The sequence below is a fragment of the Lepisosteus platostomus genome, chromosome 3 (assembly GCF_059453375.1).
Source record: "Lepisosteus platostomus isolate fLepPlt1 chromosome 3, fLepPlt1.hap1, whole genome shotgun sequence".
Classification (NCBI taxonomy): Eukaryota; Metazoa; Chordata; class Actinopteri; order Semionotiformes; family Lepisosteidae; genus Lepisosteus; species Lepisosteus platostomus.
The window spans coordinates 73,852,586-73,872,705 of NC_142613.1; the positions used below are offsets into that span (position 1 = coordinate 73,852,586).

Consider the following 20,120-nt stretch of genomic DNA (forward strand, 5'->3'; position numbering starts at 1 on the left):
TTGTAGTTGCTTTGTGCAGGAGGTGCAGGGTAGCCCGGCTCTGCCTGAACTGCATTTCCCGACATCGCAAAAGCAAGTGGGGCGGGTAGAGAAGTATTCCCCTCCCTAAACGTGAACATCACGCAGGTGCTGCTGTGGGGCTGTTTGGATTCCTGTGTGTGAAAGGTACTGAAACCGTGCGTTAGGTCTGTTTCAGGGACTTGGCATATATATCCATTATAGCGTATACTGTATGTACTGAAAAGTGATTTTATTGCGAGAAGTGGTTGAGTTAACCTTACGTACGATTTTGCGGTCTGAGCGCGTCCTGCAGTATGTGTAGTTGTAAGAAAGTTAAACGAGCTCGTTTTGCCAGCAGGTTTGCAGCAGATATACAGTAGCACAGTACTGTACATGCGCTGTTCTCTGTGGCCGCGGTCTCGGATCCATTACTTTACCCTCTGTGTCTGCAAATATATGATTGAGCCGCACTGTTCACATGCGGTTACAGTATGTTTCCGGTGGAGTGTGTCATCCCCGGACATCTCAGCGATGCTAAACAAGAGTAGAAGGAACTTGTGATCTTGTTTTTGATAGTTTCACATTGCAAGTCGGCAATGCCTATAGTAACTACTATTATGTAGTAATAAATTGCATAATGTGTATATATTAAATCATAATGTATAATATACATTGTTTTTATTGTTTAAATAATTTTCCATATTGTACATACTATTGGAGGAATTAACACTGAAAAAAATGTGCTAATTTGAATACATGTTGTACTTTCAAAATAAAATACTTTCCAATATGCTTATAAGGGGGGTATTTTGATGACCTTTCTGGTGCCGCGAGGAAGAGGAACAATTTGAGCATGTGTAGGCCATGTTTTAACAACCATGTGTATTTTATCAAAGACTCATGTTACCGCTGTATATTATACTGTCTTATCATAGATTTTATCAAATCTGATTTACAGCAATTCGTGTTTTTCTCTGCAATTAGTTCTTATAATGCAAGCAGCTAGTCATTGAAATTTGAATTAAAAATTATTTAGCCTGGTGTACAATATTGTATTACTGCACTCGGGTATAAATATATACTGCATCATAAGAAGCTTATTGGTCTATTTATGCTGGTTTATTTCTAGAGCAAAATAGAATGTTATGGGTTTTTTTTAAATAAATCCTTTGTGATTATGATATAATCAAGTTGATTTGACCGCTGCGTAAGCTCTAAACTGCTTTATTAGTGAGAACTGAATGGCAAAGGTGGAAAGGTTATTTCATTCTATTCACTGCGTCCAACCCCGATTCAGTCTGGACACCTGTTCTGTGGTGTGAGGGTATGTCATACACAAATAGGCTGAACGAATTGAGCTTCTTTAGTCTTGTCCAGAAAACACTATGAAGGGACCTGGTATTAAAAAAATCCAAAACCTTCGCAATCCTCAATAGCATTGACTACGTCAACCAGGCACATTTCTTCTGAATGATCAGTGATACATGAATGGGAGGGCATAAGAGGAAAATGTGTGGATGTGCCTTTAATACTGAGAACAGAACAACCTAAATGATTAGGGGGGTGTGAGACAAGTTACCAGGAGAAAGCTGTTGAATCTAAGAGCCTGCTTTCATTATAAAAACAGAGGGATGAGATCCTTGGATGAATTAAAAACTAACAAATGGGCCAGGCAGGCTGAAGGGCCTCTTCTCATTTGTATCCTTTCTTATGTTCTTATTGTTACCCCCTCTAACTCTGGCATGCTTAGTTAATTTACATTGCAGTCCGTAGGTATTTGGGCAGTGACACAATTTGTGTTGTTTTGGCTCTGTACTCCAGCACGTTGGATTTGCAATGAAATAATGACTATGAGGTCAAAGTGCAGAATGTCAGCTTTAATTCGAGGGTATTTTTATGTCTATATTGGGTGAAGCATATGGGAATCACAACCCTTTTTATATATACTGTGGTCCCCACATTTCAGGAGACCATAAGTAACTGGAAACATTAACAGAATCTTAAATAAAATTGTCATGTTTAGTCCATGGTTGCAAATACTTTGCACTCGATGACTGCCTGACGTTTGCGACCCATAGACATCACCAGACGCTGGGTATCTTTCCTGGTGATGCTCTGTCAGGCCTGTAATTCAGCCATGTTCAGTTCCTGCTTGTTTCGAGGACTTTTTGCTTGTCTTCAGTCTTGTCTTCAGTTAGTGAAATGCATTCTCAATGGGATTCAGGTCAGGTGATTGACTTGGCCAGTCAAGAACATTCCACTTTTTGGCCCTGAAAAACTCCATAGTTGCTTTAGCAGTATGTTTGGGGTCATTGTCCTGCTGCAAGGTGAAGCACCGTCCAGTGAGTTTGAGGCATTTGATTTGATCTGAGCAGATAAGGTGCTTCTGTACACTTCAGGATTCACCCTGTTGCTGCCTTCCGCAGTCACATCATCAATAAGGACAAGTGAGCCAGTTCCACTGGCAGCCATACATGTCCAAACCATGACAGTAACTCCTCCATGTTTCACAGATGAGGTGGTACTGTATGCTTTTTTATCATGAGCAGTTCCTTTTTTTCTTCACACTTTCCTCTTTCCATCACTCTGGTACAGGTTAACCTTCGTCTCATTTGTCCATATGTCCCAGAACTCTACAGGCTTTTATATGTACTTTTTAGCAAACTGTAACCTGGCCTTTCTGTTCTCAAGGCTTACCAAGTGATTTGCATCTGGTGGTGAACCCTCTGAGGTTATGCTGGTGTATTCTTCTTTTTATGGTAGTCTTTGACACATCCATGCCTGCATCCTGAAGAGTGTTCTTGATCTGTTCAACAGTCGAAAAAGGTTTTTATCTTCATGATTGAAAGTATTGTTCGGTCATCCACTACTGTGGTCTACCAGGTCGTTTGCTATTGCTAAGCTCATCAGTGCATTCTTGCTTCTTAACAATGTGCCAAACAGTTGATTTAGACACACCTAATGTTTTGGCTATGTCTCTGTTTGATTTATTCAGCTTTTTCAGCCTCATGATGGCCCGGTTTACTGTTATTGACACTTCTTTGGTCCTCATGTTGAGAGACCACAGCAACAGACTCCAGAAGCAAATGCCACATCTAGAATCAACTCTAGACCTTTTGTTAGCTCTCTTGTTAATGAACTAACCGTGCAATGACGCACAGCTGGCCAAGAAATAACTGAGCAGTCAATTGTCCAATTACTTTTGGTCCCTTAAAATGGGAAGACTATGTATAAAAACGGCTCTGATTCCTATATGGTTCGCCCAATATAGATTTAAATACCCTTGCATTAAAGCTGACATTCGACACTTTAGCCTCATAGTCATTGTTTCATTTCAAATCCAATGTGTTGGAGGACAGAGCCAAAACAACAAAAAGTGTGTCACTGTCCAAATACTTTTGGACTGCACTGTATATTACGGGTCTTTATTAAAAAGACACCTGAAGGGCACAGGGACATAAAACAGGTTTCTTTCAAAGTCTGTGAAGAGTACCTCAAGGTCTCTTTTTTCCCATTTTTTTAAAAAGCTGTCTGGCTTTTTATACTTTCCCACTGCAAGGTAACAAGCCACACGACATGCGCAATATATATACACAATACATCGCACAGTAAATAACAGGTTTCACTGGGCGCTACATCATATCCGTTTGAATGTCACGCCCAATGAAAACTGAGAAAGAAGAACATAGGATGGAAGTGAGGAGCCCTGCTTGTCAAGAAAACAAATACTTTGAAACAACACTTTTCGAATCCGCCAGCAGAGGAGCAAAGTCTTCTATAGCCATGGATCAAGGTTTTGTTGTCAGCCTGATCTCTAGTTTAGGTAGGAGATTTCAGTCATTACACAGTGCCATTTGTAGAAATTGGTTTCAGCCTAGCTGCATGGTGCTTTAGTGATCATATCCTGGGACCTCATCTACTGCCCTTTCTGCAGACTCAGCCTGATGTGACAGTGTATGTTCTTAAGTTGCCTGTGAGACACTGACTTTCTTCTGCCCAGTTCATGAGCCCCACTGACCATTTGGAGCCCTGCAACTGCAACAATGTGCACATGCTTGTCCCGTAGGAAAAGAATGGGGATGAATCCTACAAGAGACGGGTGCAAAGTATATGTTGGAGATGTTAATGACGTTATTCATCATGAATTATATTTACATTGATCAGTAAAAGATCAGTGTGCTTATTCCGAAGAGATTGGCCTGGAATGTCCTTATGAATTTGTGGTCCCGATAAGTTATATGCTTATTTTCATGCTTACTATATTAAGAATTCATTTGATTGCATGCACAAAAATGTGAAAAGGTGATAATGCAGATACTTATGTAACACTGTATATAATCGCTGTTAGACATGGATCATTCTATACAGGCATAACTTTCCAATAATAATCAGGCTTGTGTAAATGGGTCAAATGCAGTAAATAGTGAACATCCTCGCTCTGACAGCAGCATACAAGAGGGCTTGTATGAGGACAGAAAGAAACTGAAGCCCAGCAGGACAGCATTGCCATTTCCATTCCAAACGGATATGCAGACTAGTAATATTTTTTACACAGGTTTATCACAAATGTCATAGTCATAATTGTCTACACGTTATGTAAAGTTTTGTTGTAAAAGGCTAAAGCTCTAATGGATACATTTCTACCCTTTTATCAATTGAGATTGGAAGGAATCAGTTTCTTTGTGGTTTAAGTTTTTTTTTTGATTGCCCAAACACTTTTTGTCTTGGGAATAATTAAACAGCTTTGTTTGAGCTTCTAGCACTGATTTCTCTGTGTCTTGTCTTTCTCTTCTTCCCACTTGTCTCTGCAATGGAAACTAAATCTGTTTTTTTGTTGTTGTTGTCAACAGGACGTCTGTGAGTTTGAAGAAATGTGTGTCATCGTTCCAGCAAAAAAGAAGAGGGGAAGTAAAATTGTCATATTAAATTGCTATACTTAATGCCTGACTGCATTAAAATGTAAAAGTCTTCATTTACACTAAAATAGTTTTTTGTTTTGCAATATTACTGAAAAATGGCAAGGTTTCGAAGAAAGACATGTATTACATTGATTGGTTTAATCTTGTGTACATTTTTAATAATGATTTTTCTGAAATCCTTGAGGCCAGAAGGTACTAGCTTTGGGAACCCTTTTGGACTTGGACTTTTTCCACATCTTAGTAGATTAGAAAGCGGCAAAACTCAAATACACATTCAAGAAGACACTGCAGCTACAAGAGGTGGTTCAACTAATATCCATAAAAATACAGCAAGAGGTGGCATGCATTTTGAAGCCAAACCCGAAGATTTACCTGTACCAAATTACAATCTCCATGTGTTCTATTATAACTGGTATGGCAATCCACAGTTTGATGGCAAATATATTCATTGGGATCACCCACTTCTGCCCCACTGGGACTCCAAAGTAGCATCCAGTTTTCCAAGAGGAAGACACAGTCCTCCAGATGACATTGGGTCCAACTTCTACCCTGAACTAGGTGCCTACAGTTCTAGAGATCCTTCTGTTATTGAAGCACATGTGCTCCAACTTAGAACAGCAGCAGTAGGTAAGATTTCCCTTCTTAGTTCTTAAACGTTTGTACTGCATTTACGGGGATGGTTAAAACTGACAGGCTTGCAATCCACTAACCTTTTTTTAAATAGAATTGCCTGTTATTTTTTGCTATATCAACTTCATTTAAAATACCCAGTGCGGTGTGTTTTTTTATATCTTAGCTTATAGCTACAAACCCCACAACCGCACACACGAGAGAGGAAGTGCGAACAGTCTACTCCCATTTGGTGGTCTTTGAACATGACATCAACAGAACGCCGCAGGAGTCACTGAAGAGACCCATAGAGACTTTCCCAACACATCCCACCCTACTCTATTCCTGCCTCCACTTGGGGGAATCCCCGTCGGCTGTGACATAGCCTAGACTCAAACCTGTGAGCTGAGAGCTCAGCTTACACATGGCCAGGTGTCTTTACTGGTTGATTAATTCAAAAGGTCCTGAAAAACATGTTAAAACACCTGAAAATTTTCGTGATGCCTTGATCAAGGCCATCAGAGGATATGAAAGAACTGCGTGGGTTTTGCTGTTATTTAACCTGTTCAATTTAAATAGTTTTGGTATTTTGCTGCAATCATAGCTTACCTCTTGAATGTAAATGTTAAGAACAACAGCAGGCTTTTTCTGTATTTTGTTTTACCTGTCTCCATTTACTTTACTCCATGTGGTGTAATTCAGTTTTATGACATTGTAAAAGCTTCTGAGCCTGAATTGATACTTTTCTGTGCACAGCAATACAAGTTATTTCCCTCTACCATGTGTTTCTGTGAATGCAGGCTCTTGTCAGCTCCCAGAGCAGACAGAAGGGGTTTATTGTGCTGTTTCATGTTCCCAGACCCTGCTGAGATGAATAAAGAGGTTTTGTAGTTTGTTGAAAAGAGAACAAAAATCAATCCGCAAGAATAGTCTTTTGGTGTTCTAGCATTACTACGTTCTTTGATGTTAAAATACAAATGTCCATATTCAAGAAGTGCTTCCTCCAACATTTTGTGTTTGCTGTTTTCACAGACTGTGGAAAGATGACACTGAGAAATACTGAGGTGACAACCTTTGTCATTCTCCAGATTTACCTTGTATTCTGCATGGTCCATGATGTCTTACATATAAAGACCTTTACTATGTTCACAATCATGTTCTTCCATTCGTTTATTTACATTTTTTGGATTGTTCAATGCAATTTGAATAATTTTGAATAGTACTAAACTGCATTCATTTTGTATGTATCCTTTTGTTGCTGATGCTGCACAAATATCATGAAATTAAATTAAATTCAGTAGAGGGCACTGTGATACCGCTGTTTTTAATTTCACTGGGTTTTGGATGTACAGGATGTGCAGACAGTACAACATTGCCTTCAGGATAGTTTGTGTTGATGTACAGTAGCAGTATACTATTATATTTGAACCATTAATACCTTAAAGCATCCAACTACTTAAAGAAATGTTGGATCACTTAAATTAAGTTACCACCTTTTTAATTTTAGCACTAAAGATTATGAGGATCAGGTATGCTGGGAAAAGGAAGTAGCAGATGGTTTAAACAGAATGACGCATTGCACAGTTTTATTAATGAAGACAAGTGAGCTAAGTGAATGCTGCTGCATATTCCAGATGTTCTGAATATCTACAGTTTATTTTCTGTCAATTTCTATTTTGATAACATCTCTGGATCTTTAAAAGTCTCTGCTTTGTTCTTGGTTTAGGAACTTAATGTAGTTACATGATTATTCTAGTTGATTTGTTGTTTTTTTATCTGTTGTTTTATAATTGATGTGTATATTATTCATGTTTAAAAAAGTGGTGACAGGATTTCAGATTAAAGTTTTGATTTCTGAGCCACATTAAGAGTTTTATTCAATGACAATGTGATTATGTATGTGCATGTAGTTTGGGAAGTCTGCATCAGTTTTGTAAACCATTTACAGTGCCTTGCGAAAGTATTCGGCCCCCTTGAACTTTTCAACCTTTTGCCACATTTCAGGCAAAATGCCACATTTTATTTTATGTGAAGAATCACCAACAAGTGGGACACAATTGTGAAGTGGAACGAAATCTATTGGATTTTTGAAACTTTTTTAACTAATAAAAAAATGAAAAGTGGGGCGTGCAAAATTATTCGGCCCCTTTACTTTCAGTGCAGCAAACTCACTCCAGAAGTTCAGCGAGGATCTCTGAATGATCCAATGTTGTCCTAAATGACTGATGGTGATAAATAGAATCCACCTGTGTGTAATCAAGTCTCTGTATAAATGCACCTGCTCTGTGATAGTCTCAAGGTTCTGTTGAAAGCGCAGAGAGCATCATGAAGACCAAGGAACACACCAGGCAGGTCCGTAATACTGTTGTGGAGAAGTTTAAAGCCGGATTTGGATACAAAAAGATTTCCCAAGCTTCAAACATCCCAAGGAGCACTGTGCAAGCGATCATCTTGAAATGGAAGGAGTATCAGACCACTGCAAATCTACCAAGACCTGGCCGTCCCTCTAAACTTTCAGCTCAGACAAGGAGAAGACTGATCAGAGATGCAGCCAAGAGGCCCATGATCACTCTGGATGAACTACAGCTGAGGTGGGAGAGTCTGTCCATAGGACAACAATCAGTCTTACACTGCACAAATCTGGCCTTTATGGAAGAGTGGCAAGAAGAAAGCCATTTCTCAAAGATATCCATAAAAAGTCTCGTCTAAAGTTTGCCACAAGCCACCTGGGAGACACCCCAAAGATGTGGAAGAACGTGCTCTGGTCAGATGAAACCAAAATCGAACTTTTTGGCCACAATGCAAAACGATATGTTTGGCGTAAAAGCAACACAGCTCATCACCCTCAACACACCATCCCCACTGTCAAACATGGTGGTGGCAGCATCATGGTTTGGGCCTGCTTTTCTTCAGCAGGGACAGGGAAGATGGTTAAAATTGAGGGGAAGATGGATGCAGCCAAATACAGGACCATTCTGGATGAAAACCTGTTGGAGTCTGCAAAAGACCTGAAACTGGGACAGAGATTTATCTTCCAACAAGACAATGATCCCAAACATACAGCAAAATCTACAAAGGAATGGTTCACAAATAAACGTATCCAGGTGTTTGAATGGCCAAGTCAAAGTCCAGACCTGAATCCAATCGAGAATCTGTGGAAAGAGCTGAAAACTGCTGTTCACAAACGCTCTCCATCCAACCTCACTGAGCTCGAGCTGTTTTGCAAGGAAGAATGGGCAAGAATTTCAGTCTCTCGATGTGCAAAACTGATAGAGACATACCCCAAGCGACTTGCAGCTGTAATCGCAGCAAAAGGTGGCTCTACAAAGTATTAACGCAAGGGGGCCGAATACTTTTGCACGCCCCACTTTTCATTTTTTTATTAGTTAAAAAAGTTTCAAAAATCCAATAGATTTCGTTCCACTTCACAATTGTGTCCCACTTGTTGGTGATTCTTCACATAAAATAAAAAAATTTATATCTTTATGTTTGAAGCCTGAAATGTGGCAAAAGGTTGAAAAGTTCAAGGGGGCCGAATACGTTCGCAAGGCACTGTAAATTATATGACTTTGAAAGAAATCTGCAGTCTGCTGTACTTGACTTGTGAGCAGCATAATGGATTATGTTAGGACTTTTCTATTTTCTGTGTTTCTCACAAAAGATTATTGCCTATTTCAGGTTTAAATATTACTGATGTGCTGGCTGACAGCTTGCACATCATTTTGCCTTTAATGCAAATAGTAGCAGGATGTACAACTACACCCTGTTGTGAGTGTGCACCAGGTGTTTCCACCTGGTCTGAATGCTTTTGTACAGGTGAATTTGGAGTAATTCAAAGTAATGACCAGGATAGAGAGCATTATAGCAAACCAGTCCTTAAAGATGCAGCAGTGAGAAATTTTCTATAATTGTAACATGAGGAAGACTCAGCAAAATGTATGCTAGAGTGATATTTTAATAAATCTTATGACAGTGCTCATTGTAACAAGATGTAGTCAGCCATAAGCATTTGCCAGTCCTCTTTACAGAAGTCTGGTGCCATCATGAATATCAATATGAATAGAAAAGGAAATGCATTGTTTCGGCTGTGAAGCCTTCTTCAGGTGTGAGAAAGACAGGGAAGACAGCGAAGATTAAATAGCACAGGAGAACAAAATCTGGGAGAGGGGAGGAGGCAGGAGGGGCAGAGAGGCCACTCAGGAAGTGGAAAGTGGAGAGAGGTGAAGAGAGGGGTGAAGAAAAAACCTGCATGAGAATAGAGAAGACTACACGAAAATAAGTCGGTCATTGAGAGAAGGGGGATGGTGTGAACCTAGTTTCAGGATGAGTTTAGTTTCTGTTGTCTTTTTGCTATGGGAGTTGAGAAACCCTTTTTTGAGAACAGAGAGATCAGTGTGATCATAGCCATCTGAGGTGAAATGAGAAACTATGGGCTTGGAGAAATCTTTAATCTTCACAGCCAGAACACGTTCTCTGAAGCAGTCTCCTAGTCTCCTTCCGGTTTCCCCAGCAAAGATAGCTGGGTATTTTGTTGCAGAAGATACAGTAAATAAGGTTGCTGGAGGTACAGGATGTCATCTGGGTGATCCAGAATTGACCTGTGTGGCCCTGAATGAGCGTGTTGTTAGATATGTATTTGCAGGTGATGCAGCGAGTTCTGTTGCAGGGGAAGGTGCCTGGTGGGGATGATTGCCGAGTGCGGTCAAGGGTGCTGTGAACCAGAAGTTTACGTAGATTGGGTGGTCGGTGATAAAGAGATGATTGGGCGGTCGGAAAAAAGGGTACCGATGGGAGCGATCGTCCTGTAAAATGGAGTAGTTAAATATACGTTAATGCTAGTGGTGTGTTGGTGAATTAAGATTTTGTGTAGACCACTCTGATAGACTTGGTGGGTGTGCAGGATACGATGCTTAGGGATGTGATGGTTTGGGCAATCTGTGCCATATTTCTAGTGAAGTGTGCCTGACTCTATTGCGCTTCATTCATCAGGTCCTGGAACCTTACTTGCTGCACTTCCTGCAGGCTCACCCTGAAGTGAAAAAGTTCCAGTAGGAAAACGCTGGTCTTCATTCTGTTCATGTAACTAGGTAAAAGTCTGACAGTTATGCTGAGAATGCCCTCCTTACCAACCTTGAGACATATAGAACATTTGTGGGATGAGCTAGGATGAGATATCGGACATAGAGAATAAGCACACGCTTATCCAGTCTTTACAAGAGGAAAGGGACGGAATTCCACAAGACAGCATCTGCAACGTGACACAAAGTATGAGTCGCACATGTACTGTATAGTTTGTGTTACTTCCAGCAGACTTCTAGTCTACTCTCAGAGTAGACTCCCGGTTTATCAGTCCTGTGGATGATCAGCATAGTGAATTTACCTGTCTCACCCTTATTGAGTAAAATGTCAAAACAACTGTTGCAGAATAACTTATTTTCCTGATAAGGATTTTGTGTTGTTTTTTTTATTTGTGACATGTTTCGTTTGATGATCAGTATACAAATAGTGACCCAGGTAAAAAATTACATTAAAACTAAACTATTTAAATACAACCTTTGACCAATACATTTTTTCTAGCATTAATGATCATTGTCTATCCCTGAATGATCCAGAACCCTTATGTTTCTGAAGTCATGGTCTGTGAACCCTGTAGCCCCAGTACTTATTTTTACACCCATCAGAAATATGGTCTCTTTTTTTTGCAGGATGTCATTTCAGTCAAGTGCAAACTGTTCTGGTTTGCTGTTCTCCTTATTTCTTGATGGTCCACATCGTATTAATCTTGGAATTACAAAACTAAAATGGCTAAAAGAATCATGTGGATTATGTTTATAATAGTTACTGTAAAATAGCCAACCTGTAGTTCCTTAGCAAATCACCTGTAATGGCTACATGGACACACAATTCTCACTATATTCAGCATAACTGCACTACATGTATATATTGCATACACCATGGACACATAACAGCTCTATTCACATTGAGTTTTATTCAATTTCAAAAATGTAACCTCAATTTTGTGATTTTTGTGTTTTTGTGAATTTTTGTGATTTTTGTGGTTCTTGTAATTTTTGTGAGCTTGCAGAAAAAGAAATTTCATTGCCAGCAACTACTGCTGCACGCCGTATTGTTGTGCATTTGATAAATAAACTTTGATTTGATTTGTCATATCAAACACAAAGCAGTACTGAAAAACGTCTGAAAAACCTTTGTTTCTATAGACTAGAACAACGGTGAAAACTACTAAATGCCTATATTTAACTTATATTAAAATACAACTAAAGGCACGGAGTAGGTGCTTGATTAATAATGTATTTGTTTTGTCACAGGCAAACTATATAATCTCAAAGTAATACAGTATAGTCAGTCCTACTTGGTGAATTTTGAAAGGAAAAGGAATAAGATTACAGGGTTTAAAGTTCATAGTAATACAGGGTTTAGGTAAGTTAGTAAAAACGTACCTTTACCTTTACCAAGCTTTGTAATCTGATACCTCCCCACATTGTATGTATCTCCTAATCCTAAAGTTTACATTTTATAGGTGTCCTGGCCCTGTCTTGGTATCCACCTGGCATGAAGGATGACAATGGTGAGCCCACTGATGATCTGGTGCTTCTCATCATGGATATTGCTCATAAATATCAAGTGAAGGTATGTCTTCATGAACCTGCTATTTAAAAATAAATCCGTAGACAGTTAAAATCTGCATTCTTTACTTTTTTCCTTAAATGTTAATTCTACAAGACTGTAGGTTTATCATTTTATCGGTGTGCTCAAGGGTAGGATGTAAGCAAAATTTGAAAAAGAGAGTATATTTTTATCTTTGATCATTTGGAACAAATTTCTGAATGAAGGTTTGAGCCATTGTAGCAATTTGCTAAATGTACTAGGTTGTAGTGGTTGAAAATTATCCTATTTCAATAAGTGGAATAAAGCAATGTAAAGTGTATTAAAACACTTTGTTTGGCACAGTGTTCTACAGTTTACATATACTATCGTAGTAGGTTTGTAAGTACAATGTACAGAGAAATAAGAGAAAAGAAAAATATTTTTCATTCCCCTTCAGTTTAATACGTGTACTCGTTAACACGTTTGTATTCCTGAACAGAAATCAATCTACAGTACCTGCTGCTTGTAATGTCTGTTTTCACAGGTCACCTTTCACATTGAACCATATAAAGGACGAGATGACCTGAGCATGTTCAACAACATTAAGTACATTGTAGAGAAGTGAGTGCCTTTTGTCTGCTTTCCTCTTGTTCTTTTTTAATTATGTAAGAGTTTTCTATTTAATTTAATTTGGACTTTGTAGTCATGGGTACATAATTCCCAAACAAGTTCAGGTGGGTATCTGCGTCAGCGTGCGTAGTCTGCACAGGAACAAGTAACAGGTGAGAAGAGACAAAACACTGTTGTTGAAAACACAGGTGTTTTTTCTCTTCTCTTTTCAGCATGGAATAAACCTATTACTTGTTCCTTAATTTCAAAACTGATGAGTTAGTTGTAGTAGACTACTTATGAGTAACTGTATTTTCATTTTTCTAATTGATCAAAGCAAAGCTTTTTGTTTGCAGCTTTCTAAAATGATGGGTACATGTTGTCTCCCACCCTAATGGGTTACATGTACATGAATCTGTCCACTTGAGTGAAAGTTAGCAGCAACAAGCAATGTAATACTTCATTTAATCTAGAAAGTACTAGTAACCAATAGCTTAAAGCTAAATAAGATGTAAATCAAACAAATGCAGTCAACCGTAGGAGGCATGTAATAAAATAACTGTAGAGTTATTAAAATAGAAGCGTTTATTGAATACAAAAATAAAAATAACAAGTGCAGGAAATAGCAAAAGTGATAAAACATTCATTTGCAGAAAGTCATCAACCATAATTTCTCTTTTGCAAACATATTCACACTTGTTGGTGACTTTAAATTAGCTGTAGTTCAGTTACTGTATATATCCCTGTTGATAACTCTCATCAGTTATCAAATTAAACAATTTAGTCCCAGCCACAAAGCATATAGCCACATAGCAGAAAGTATATACTGTTTATTCCATCTTGATTTACATGTTAAGAATATCTTTGATACTATATTGTATAATATAAATTCTAATGCAAATTTGCATAATGAAGTTAGGGATTGTTTTCATTGGAAATTTTAATTTGAACTGGGAAAACTTGGGAATGTCAGCAGAAGAAACTCTAATGGCAGTTTTTTTTTCAGACAGTCAATGTTCCAGCTTGAGGGAATGCTTATAGTTGTCTAATCTATTCAAACATTCAAGATGGCTTAATCAATCAATTAAGACAAATATAAGGAGAAATAGAGCACTTTATAAATGATCAAAAACAAAATGGACTAGTTAAAAATCTATTTAATGAGTTCCAAATACAAGTGATAGGGATATAAGAAAGGTCAAAAGAAAATGTTTAGCTGTTTAGACAAATGGAAAGGATAAAGTAAAGAATCTCAGGGATAATATAACAAAACATCTAGACTATGAAAGGAAAATGTCCGATGTTTTAAGTGAATGTTTCACTTAGGTGTTTTCCAAGATAGAAATCAACAACATGTTTTAGTTCTATATTAAATAATATGAGCATAGAAGACAAACATATCTCTGTGTCCTGGTGGTATTCGGTTTTTCTGGAGTGCAAACTCAGCAGTCTCTCAAGACGGGTAATATCCACTGACTGGAAAACTGCTTATGTACTGTAGCTCCCGTCAATAAAAATGGGTGATTAAGCTGTACCAAGTCAATGTAGATCAATAAATCTTACTTCTATTACATGTAAGGTTATAGAAACAATAATAAGAGTTCAACTAGAGGATCATCTGTATGGAAATATAATTCTAAGGGATAGCTGATATAGATTTAGAAAAGGTAGGTCTTATTTAAGTTGTTAGACATCTTTGAACAAGCATTAGCAGCACTAGATATACATACACTGTTCATCCAGTAGAGTAAATTTAGATTTTCAGAAGACGTAAAAACATAAGAAAGCTTACAAATAAGAGGAGACCATTCAACCCATCCAGTCCATTAGACTGTTAGTAGTTAGTTACTTGATCCAAGGATTTCCTGTATGCATTTCTTGAAAGAAACCAGGGTATTGGCTTCAACAACATAGTTGGGTTGTTTGTTCCGTACTCCCCTTTTTCTTTGGGTAAAGAAGATCCTCCTGTTCTCTATTTTAAATGCAGTTAGTTCCAAATATATTCCACTTGCCCCTCATGCTTCAGTGTTTTTATTTTGAAGAAATCCACAGGGTTGACTTGGGTCTCTGTGGCTCAGGATGTGCACCTGTGGCTGGAAGGTTGCCGGTTCATATCCCGCGGCCGGCAGAGGAATCCTACTCCGTTGGGCCCCTGAGCAAGACCCTCCACCCCAACTGCTTCAGGGGCGCCGTATAAATGGCTGACCCTGCACTCTGGCTCGAAGCTTCTCTTGCCTCATCCATGTGCCTCTGTGTCTCATGGAGAGCAAGCTGGAGTATGCGAATAAAGATAAATTCCTAACACAAGAAATTGTGTATGGCCAATAAAGTGATCTTATCTCTAATGCCTTTGAGGACCTTGAATATTTGTATCATGTCCCCTCAGTCTTCTCTGTTCAATGCTGAAAAGTTTGTTTCCTTTAGCCTGTTGCTGTGGTACATTCCCTTAAGCCCTGAATGTATCTAGGTACTCTTCTCTGGATGGATTACAGAGCTGCAACATCTTTTGTGTAACCTGGTACCAAGAAGGAAAAATGCTCATTCAGTGGGTAAATCCACTTTATGTAGTGAGGTAGCTAAGAGAGTTACCGTGAGCTTGGAGTCTGTAAGTGTTTGTGAGAATCCCATAGTGGGTAAGCCCTCAGGCTGGGGGGAAGTAGTGGCTCTTGCCTGGGGAAAGGAGTGGAGAACACATGGTTAGTAATAATCCCTGAGGGGGCTATTTTCTAAAAAACATCTAGTTGTATATGAAAGAGAAAACACCTGGTGGTTAATGGTTATGGAATTATGGGAGATAGATCTGTCTACGTGGTTATACAACACTGTTACGGGCTAATGTTATCGTTTATATCTGGTTACAGGTGAAGGTTATGGTATATGTTGGTGGGTATGTTCTCGGGGTGGTTGTGGTGTTTTGTCGTGTGAGGTTTTTGTTTAAAAGAACCTTGGGTTATGCTCTCTGGTGTCAGGTTTGTTATTGGTTTATGGTTATGGGTTAACAGAACTCCGCCTAGATATCCGCACACTCAGGGTCTCGGGTCCAGGATTGAGTGCTCTCTGGGTAAAAGACCTCAGGTCACATTCTTCCCACAGCAGGGAAATAATGGCAAATAATGACAACCACTGCCTGCTGGAGAGCCACAGCTTTAGAGAATTGATGGTGGATGAGCTACAGTGCAGCTGTGGGCAGTCCCATTTAAAAGCCTGACTTCTGAAAACTACTTCTCCTTTAGGAGTTTAAATGTGGGAAAACAATATCCATTGTTCTAACTCTTAAAATATTTTTGTCAGTATGAGAACTGCAATCAAGGTCTTCTCAGCTGCCTGTTTACTGCAAAAATGTATTATAATTATTATAATACTATACTTATTGTGTACTAGTCTTTTATTCTTACAGTATGTCCATTTCAAAAGAGCAAAACTCATCATTTTGCCAGCAGTTTTCATTTTTTAAATCTACCAACGGTGGACTATGAGCTAAGAACTCCTTTCAATCTGAGTGATGTGGAATCGGTGCCAGAGGTTCTATTTTTTAGCTTGGGTAGTAAATTAAATGTATTTGGGTGGGTGTATTCTATGGGATGCAAAATCAGGGAATTGGAGTGCCAGGGAAATAAAATATTGTCCTGACCTTCTGTATGATCTACCAGTTTCTCGTTTCCAAGTTTCTGACTGATTAATGTAATAGGGAAATGTGTGTGGTTCATGAGATAGGTTGCATGTGATTCATATTGCAGGCAAACTTGGCTGCCCTTAATTACATTTTTTTGTTTAAGTTTGATTATTTCTTAGCACGTGAAGTGTACCTGTTTCTTTCCACAGGTATGGTGACCACCCTGCTTTCTACAGATACAAAACAAACACTGGGTTGCTCCATCCACTGTTTTATGTTTATGATTCCTATTTGATTAGTCCTGAAATGTGGGCACGTCTCCTCAAAGATACAGGCCAACACAGCATCAGGAACACTCCATATGACGGCATTTTTATTGGTCTCCTTGTGGAAGAGAAGCACAAGACAGGCATCTTGACAGCTGGGTTTGATGGCATGTACACGTATTTTGCCACAAATGGATTCTCCTATGGTTCATCACATCGTAATTGGAAATCCATCAAAAGGTTCTGTGACAGCAAAAATCTGATGTTCATTCCGAGTGTTGGGCCTGGTTATATTGACACAAGTATCAGACCGTGGAACTTCCACAACACACGACACCGCATCAATGGAAAATACTACGAAACAGCATTTAGTGCTGCCTTGGAAGCAAGGACAGATATTGTTTCTATAACTTCTTTTAACGAGTGGCATGAAGGAACTCAAATCGAGAAAGCAGTGCCAAAAACATCTGCTCTGAACACTTATCAGGACTACCTGCCTCATAAACCAAGTATATATTTAGATATTACCCGCAAATGGGCTGAAAGATTCACTAAAGAAAAAGAGAAGTGGCTCATATGAAACAGGGAAACTGGCAGGAATGTATAAACTGAAAATGCCTCTCTCATTTTATTGGTTATGCGTTCATTTTATGTATCAGACAAATGATCGAGACAGAAAGGAAACCACTAATATGTACAGTAAATTCTGTTTTGTTGGTCAGTAGGTGTTTAATGTTAAGTTTTACAAAACGGTAATCTTTCAAGATTCCCATACTGGCCAAACATAATTAAAATTGTGAAATGTTATAATTTCCTGTTCGGTGAGAGTTTCTTAAATTCAAATTGAATTGATTTAAGTGTTTTGTTTCGTAATGAATGATTTAAGTATTTAGATATTTTTTTTTATGAACTGTGTAGAACAATGTGTGTCATGTTTCTCATTATTTCGGTTGTCTTTTGTTTCAGTGTTTTTGCAGTGCAATGCATGAATTGTTTTGAACGAGAGCACTGTGCTACTGCTTCTAAATTCAGGTTTGTGCGTACTTGAAAAAAAGACATTGATCACGTACCTCTGGTTTTTGGATAGTGGGGAAAATTGAAAACCATGCCAAAAGTAAATTAGATTATATTTTTTAAATTTGTGATTTGTCATTTCATTTTTCTTAGGAAATGACAGACCCCATAACTGTAAAATTATATAGTGATGTAAGGCTCATTTTAAATTTGTATTTGTAGTTTACAGAGTTAAGATAAGTACTCTTAACATACTTTCATACTTCTTTATTTAGTTCATATTTCTTTAAGAGAAGTATGTAAATCAAATCCTCTCCCTACACTCATCAGACATTAATAAGACTTGCTATTTTTGCCAGATATGCAGTACTTCACAATTTTCAATTTTTTACATTCACATTCTGTTTTCATAAACTTGATGTTCACAGTTCACAACAAAGGCTTTGAGATGCTCTCCAGTGAGCAGGCTGATGAGCCTTATACATAAAATAATTCAATTCAAGGGTTAAATATGATTTAGGCTTGTGACTTCAATTCACCATACTCTAAGAGATGCTATTTTTAAAGAGGTGTGAAAACTGTCTTCAGTCGGCTGAGCCCATGTCTTAACTCATTTTCCTCTCTTTTCCTTAATGTCTCCTTTCTGTTGACAGCCATCTTACTGCTGTGTTACCGAAATGTACAACAACACCTCAGACCTGTGCATAAACTAAATGTTATATTTGGGAACTGTGGCAGGTCCTTTCTATTTTTGCCTCTGCCAGTTTTAAAATTGCTGTGAAATGCCAAACCCCCTAGACTGTAAAATTATGGGACGTTACATCAGAGTCAAAGTTCTGCTGGCAGATTAAACGGCTTTACCACCATTTTGGATTTGTAATCAAATCTGAGGAATTTTAAAAATTGTAGTTCTCTAAAATAGAACATAGTAGAGTTTTAAAACATGGCGGACCATGTTCCACCCTTTCCATGATAATGACGAGGTGGAATAATTTGGCCTCCATTTTGGATTTGGGTGAAGAACCTCTCTAACACAGTTAAATATTTAAAAATGTTTTTAATTACTTTTATAAAGTCATATTATTTACAACCTCTTAAAAATAATGAAGATGATTTTTACAGATGTTGATTTGGAAAATAATTTTATGTGTGTTAAATACAGTACCAGCTACCTTTTGAACATACGTAGCAATATGATTACAAAAGACTAGAGGTAATTTGGTCCATCTAGACACTTTGGAAGGTCTTAATTGGTCCAAAGATCTCATTGCACTGTTTCTTGAGAGATGTCTGGATCAGATTTCCTCAGGTTCTCTGCAGGGTTTCTGCTCTCCATTATGTGAACAAGTTCTTGTAGTTTTCCAATTCTCCAACTGCAAATGTTCAAATGGTGAGATCACAGCGACAAAGTACTGCTACAGTATTTACTGTACTACAATAATAAGCGCTTATATTAAACACACAAAACTAGCATCATTGTTATTATTGTAATGTATTTGCTCTTTCTACTTTGGAGGGTGCACCATGTACCATAATAATTTACTTAAAAAGCATTTTATCAGATGCAAATGATTTACAGCCTATTGCTCTAGCAGCTGTATTACATAGTTCCTGGGGGACATTACAGTGATTTCACAATTCTGTATTAAGCATGTGGTCTTTCTTTATGTGAATTTTAATTTAACATTAAAAAATCTGAGCAACATGTTTAGTTGTTTTGGTAAATAATATTTTACTGCTGCTTGCAGTTGATGTCGCAGAGGTTGATGGTACAGTATGGCAGTTTGAAATGAAATAAAGTCTATAATATCTCATATAAAACTCAATAAAAGAAACAGCTTAGTAAAGTGTGTGTGTGTGTGTGTGTTGTGGAATGTGCTGCATCACATTATTTTCGTCTTTTGTATTTTAACGGAGAAAGCATATTCATTTTTCTATTATAGCCAAACAGGAAATCTCCATTCTGCAAAACTGAGTTATTGCTAAATCTGGGTCACCTTTTACCCTATGGCTTTTAAGTTATTTATACACAAAAATGAAAATTTGGTACTCTGACTATTCATATAGCCATTTCTGGTTGGGATCAAACACAAGTGGGAATGTAATGTAACATTAGCTCACTCTTTCACTCTTTCAGGCAAAAGTTCATAAAGCATGAATGTCTGACGGATCGCAACATGATACAGTTTCAAATGTATGTTTGTAGACTAATTGATACAGTGTATATGACATATGCAGTATAAACTTTATAAATGCAATCAAGAGAAAGACTTATGGGATCCACTAATAATACACTTGTACTTAAATTAGAGGATTTCTAAGTATTCCCCAAACCTAAAGATATGAGTGGGAAACAATCAAGACCGTTGATCAAATCTCTTGCAATTAAATGAGATTCAATAATGCTTGGTGACAACTTTTGATCCGACTGACTCAGTTTCGGGATAAAAGTACCACATGGTGCACTGCGCCACCCAGGCC

The 20,120-nt window shown here is 38.1% G+C and overlaps 1 protein-coding gene across 2 annotated transcripts; it reads left to right on the plus strand.

Moving 5' to 3' along the window:
• The first annotated feature begins 30 nt into the window (after nucleotides 1–30).
• LOC148675439 (glycoprotein endo-alpha-1,2-mannosidase-like protein) lies at nucleotides 31–19,486 on the plus strand. 2 transcript variants are annotated; one of them, XM_088626778.1, is made up of 5 exons: nucleotides 31–165; nucleotides 4,851–5,546; nucleotides 12,070–12,179; nucleotides 12,682–12,758; nucleotides 16,569–19,486. In XM_088626778.1, the coding sequence occupies exons 2-5, from the start codon at nucleotides 5,015–5,017 to the stop codon at nucleotides 17,203–17,205; spliced, it is 1,356 nt and encodes a 451-aa protein (XP_088482904.1). In that variant the 5' UTR covers nucleotides 31–165; nucleotides 4,851–5,014; the 3' UTR covers nucleotides 17,206–19,486. The 2 variants fall into 2 exon arrangements, with proteins under 2 accessions (XP_088482904.1, XP_088482905.1); XM_088626779.1 differs by lacking the exons at nucleotides 31–165; nucleotides 4,851–5,546 and adding an exon at nucleotides 9,044–10,615.
• Nucleotides 19,487–20,120: the final 634 nt, after the last annotated feature.

Bases quoted from the DNA above. Each gene is read 5' to 3' on its own strand.
- LOC148675439 (XM_088626778.1), top strand. From the start codon at position 5,015: ATGGCAAGGTTTCGAAGAAAGACATGTATTACATTGATTGGTTTAATC. The intron at 5,547-12,069 runs GTAAGATTTCCC...TACATTTTATAG, and splicing joins ACTTAGAACAGCAGCAGTAG to GTGTCCTGGCCCTGTCTTGG. The intron at 12,759-16,568 runs GTGAGTGCCTTT...TTCTTTCCACAG, and splicing joins ATTAAGTACATTGTAGAGAA to GTATGGTGACCACCCTGCTT.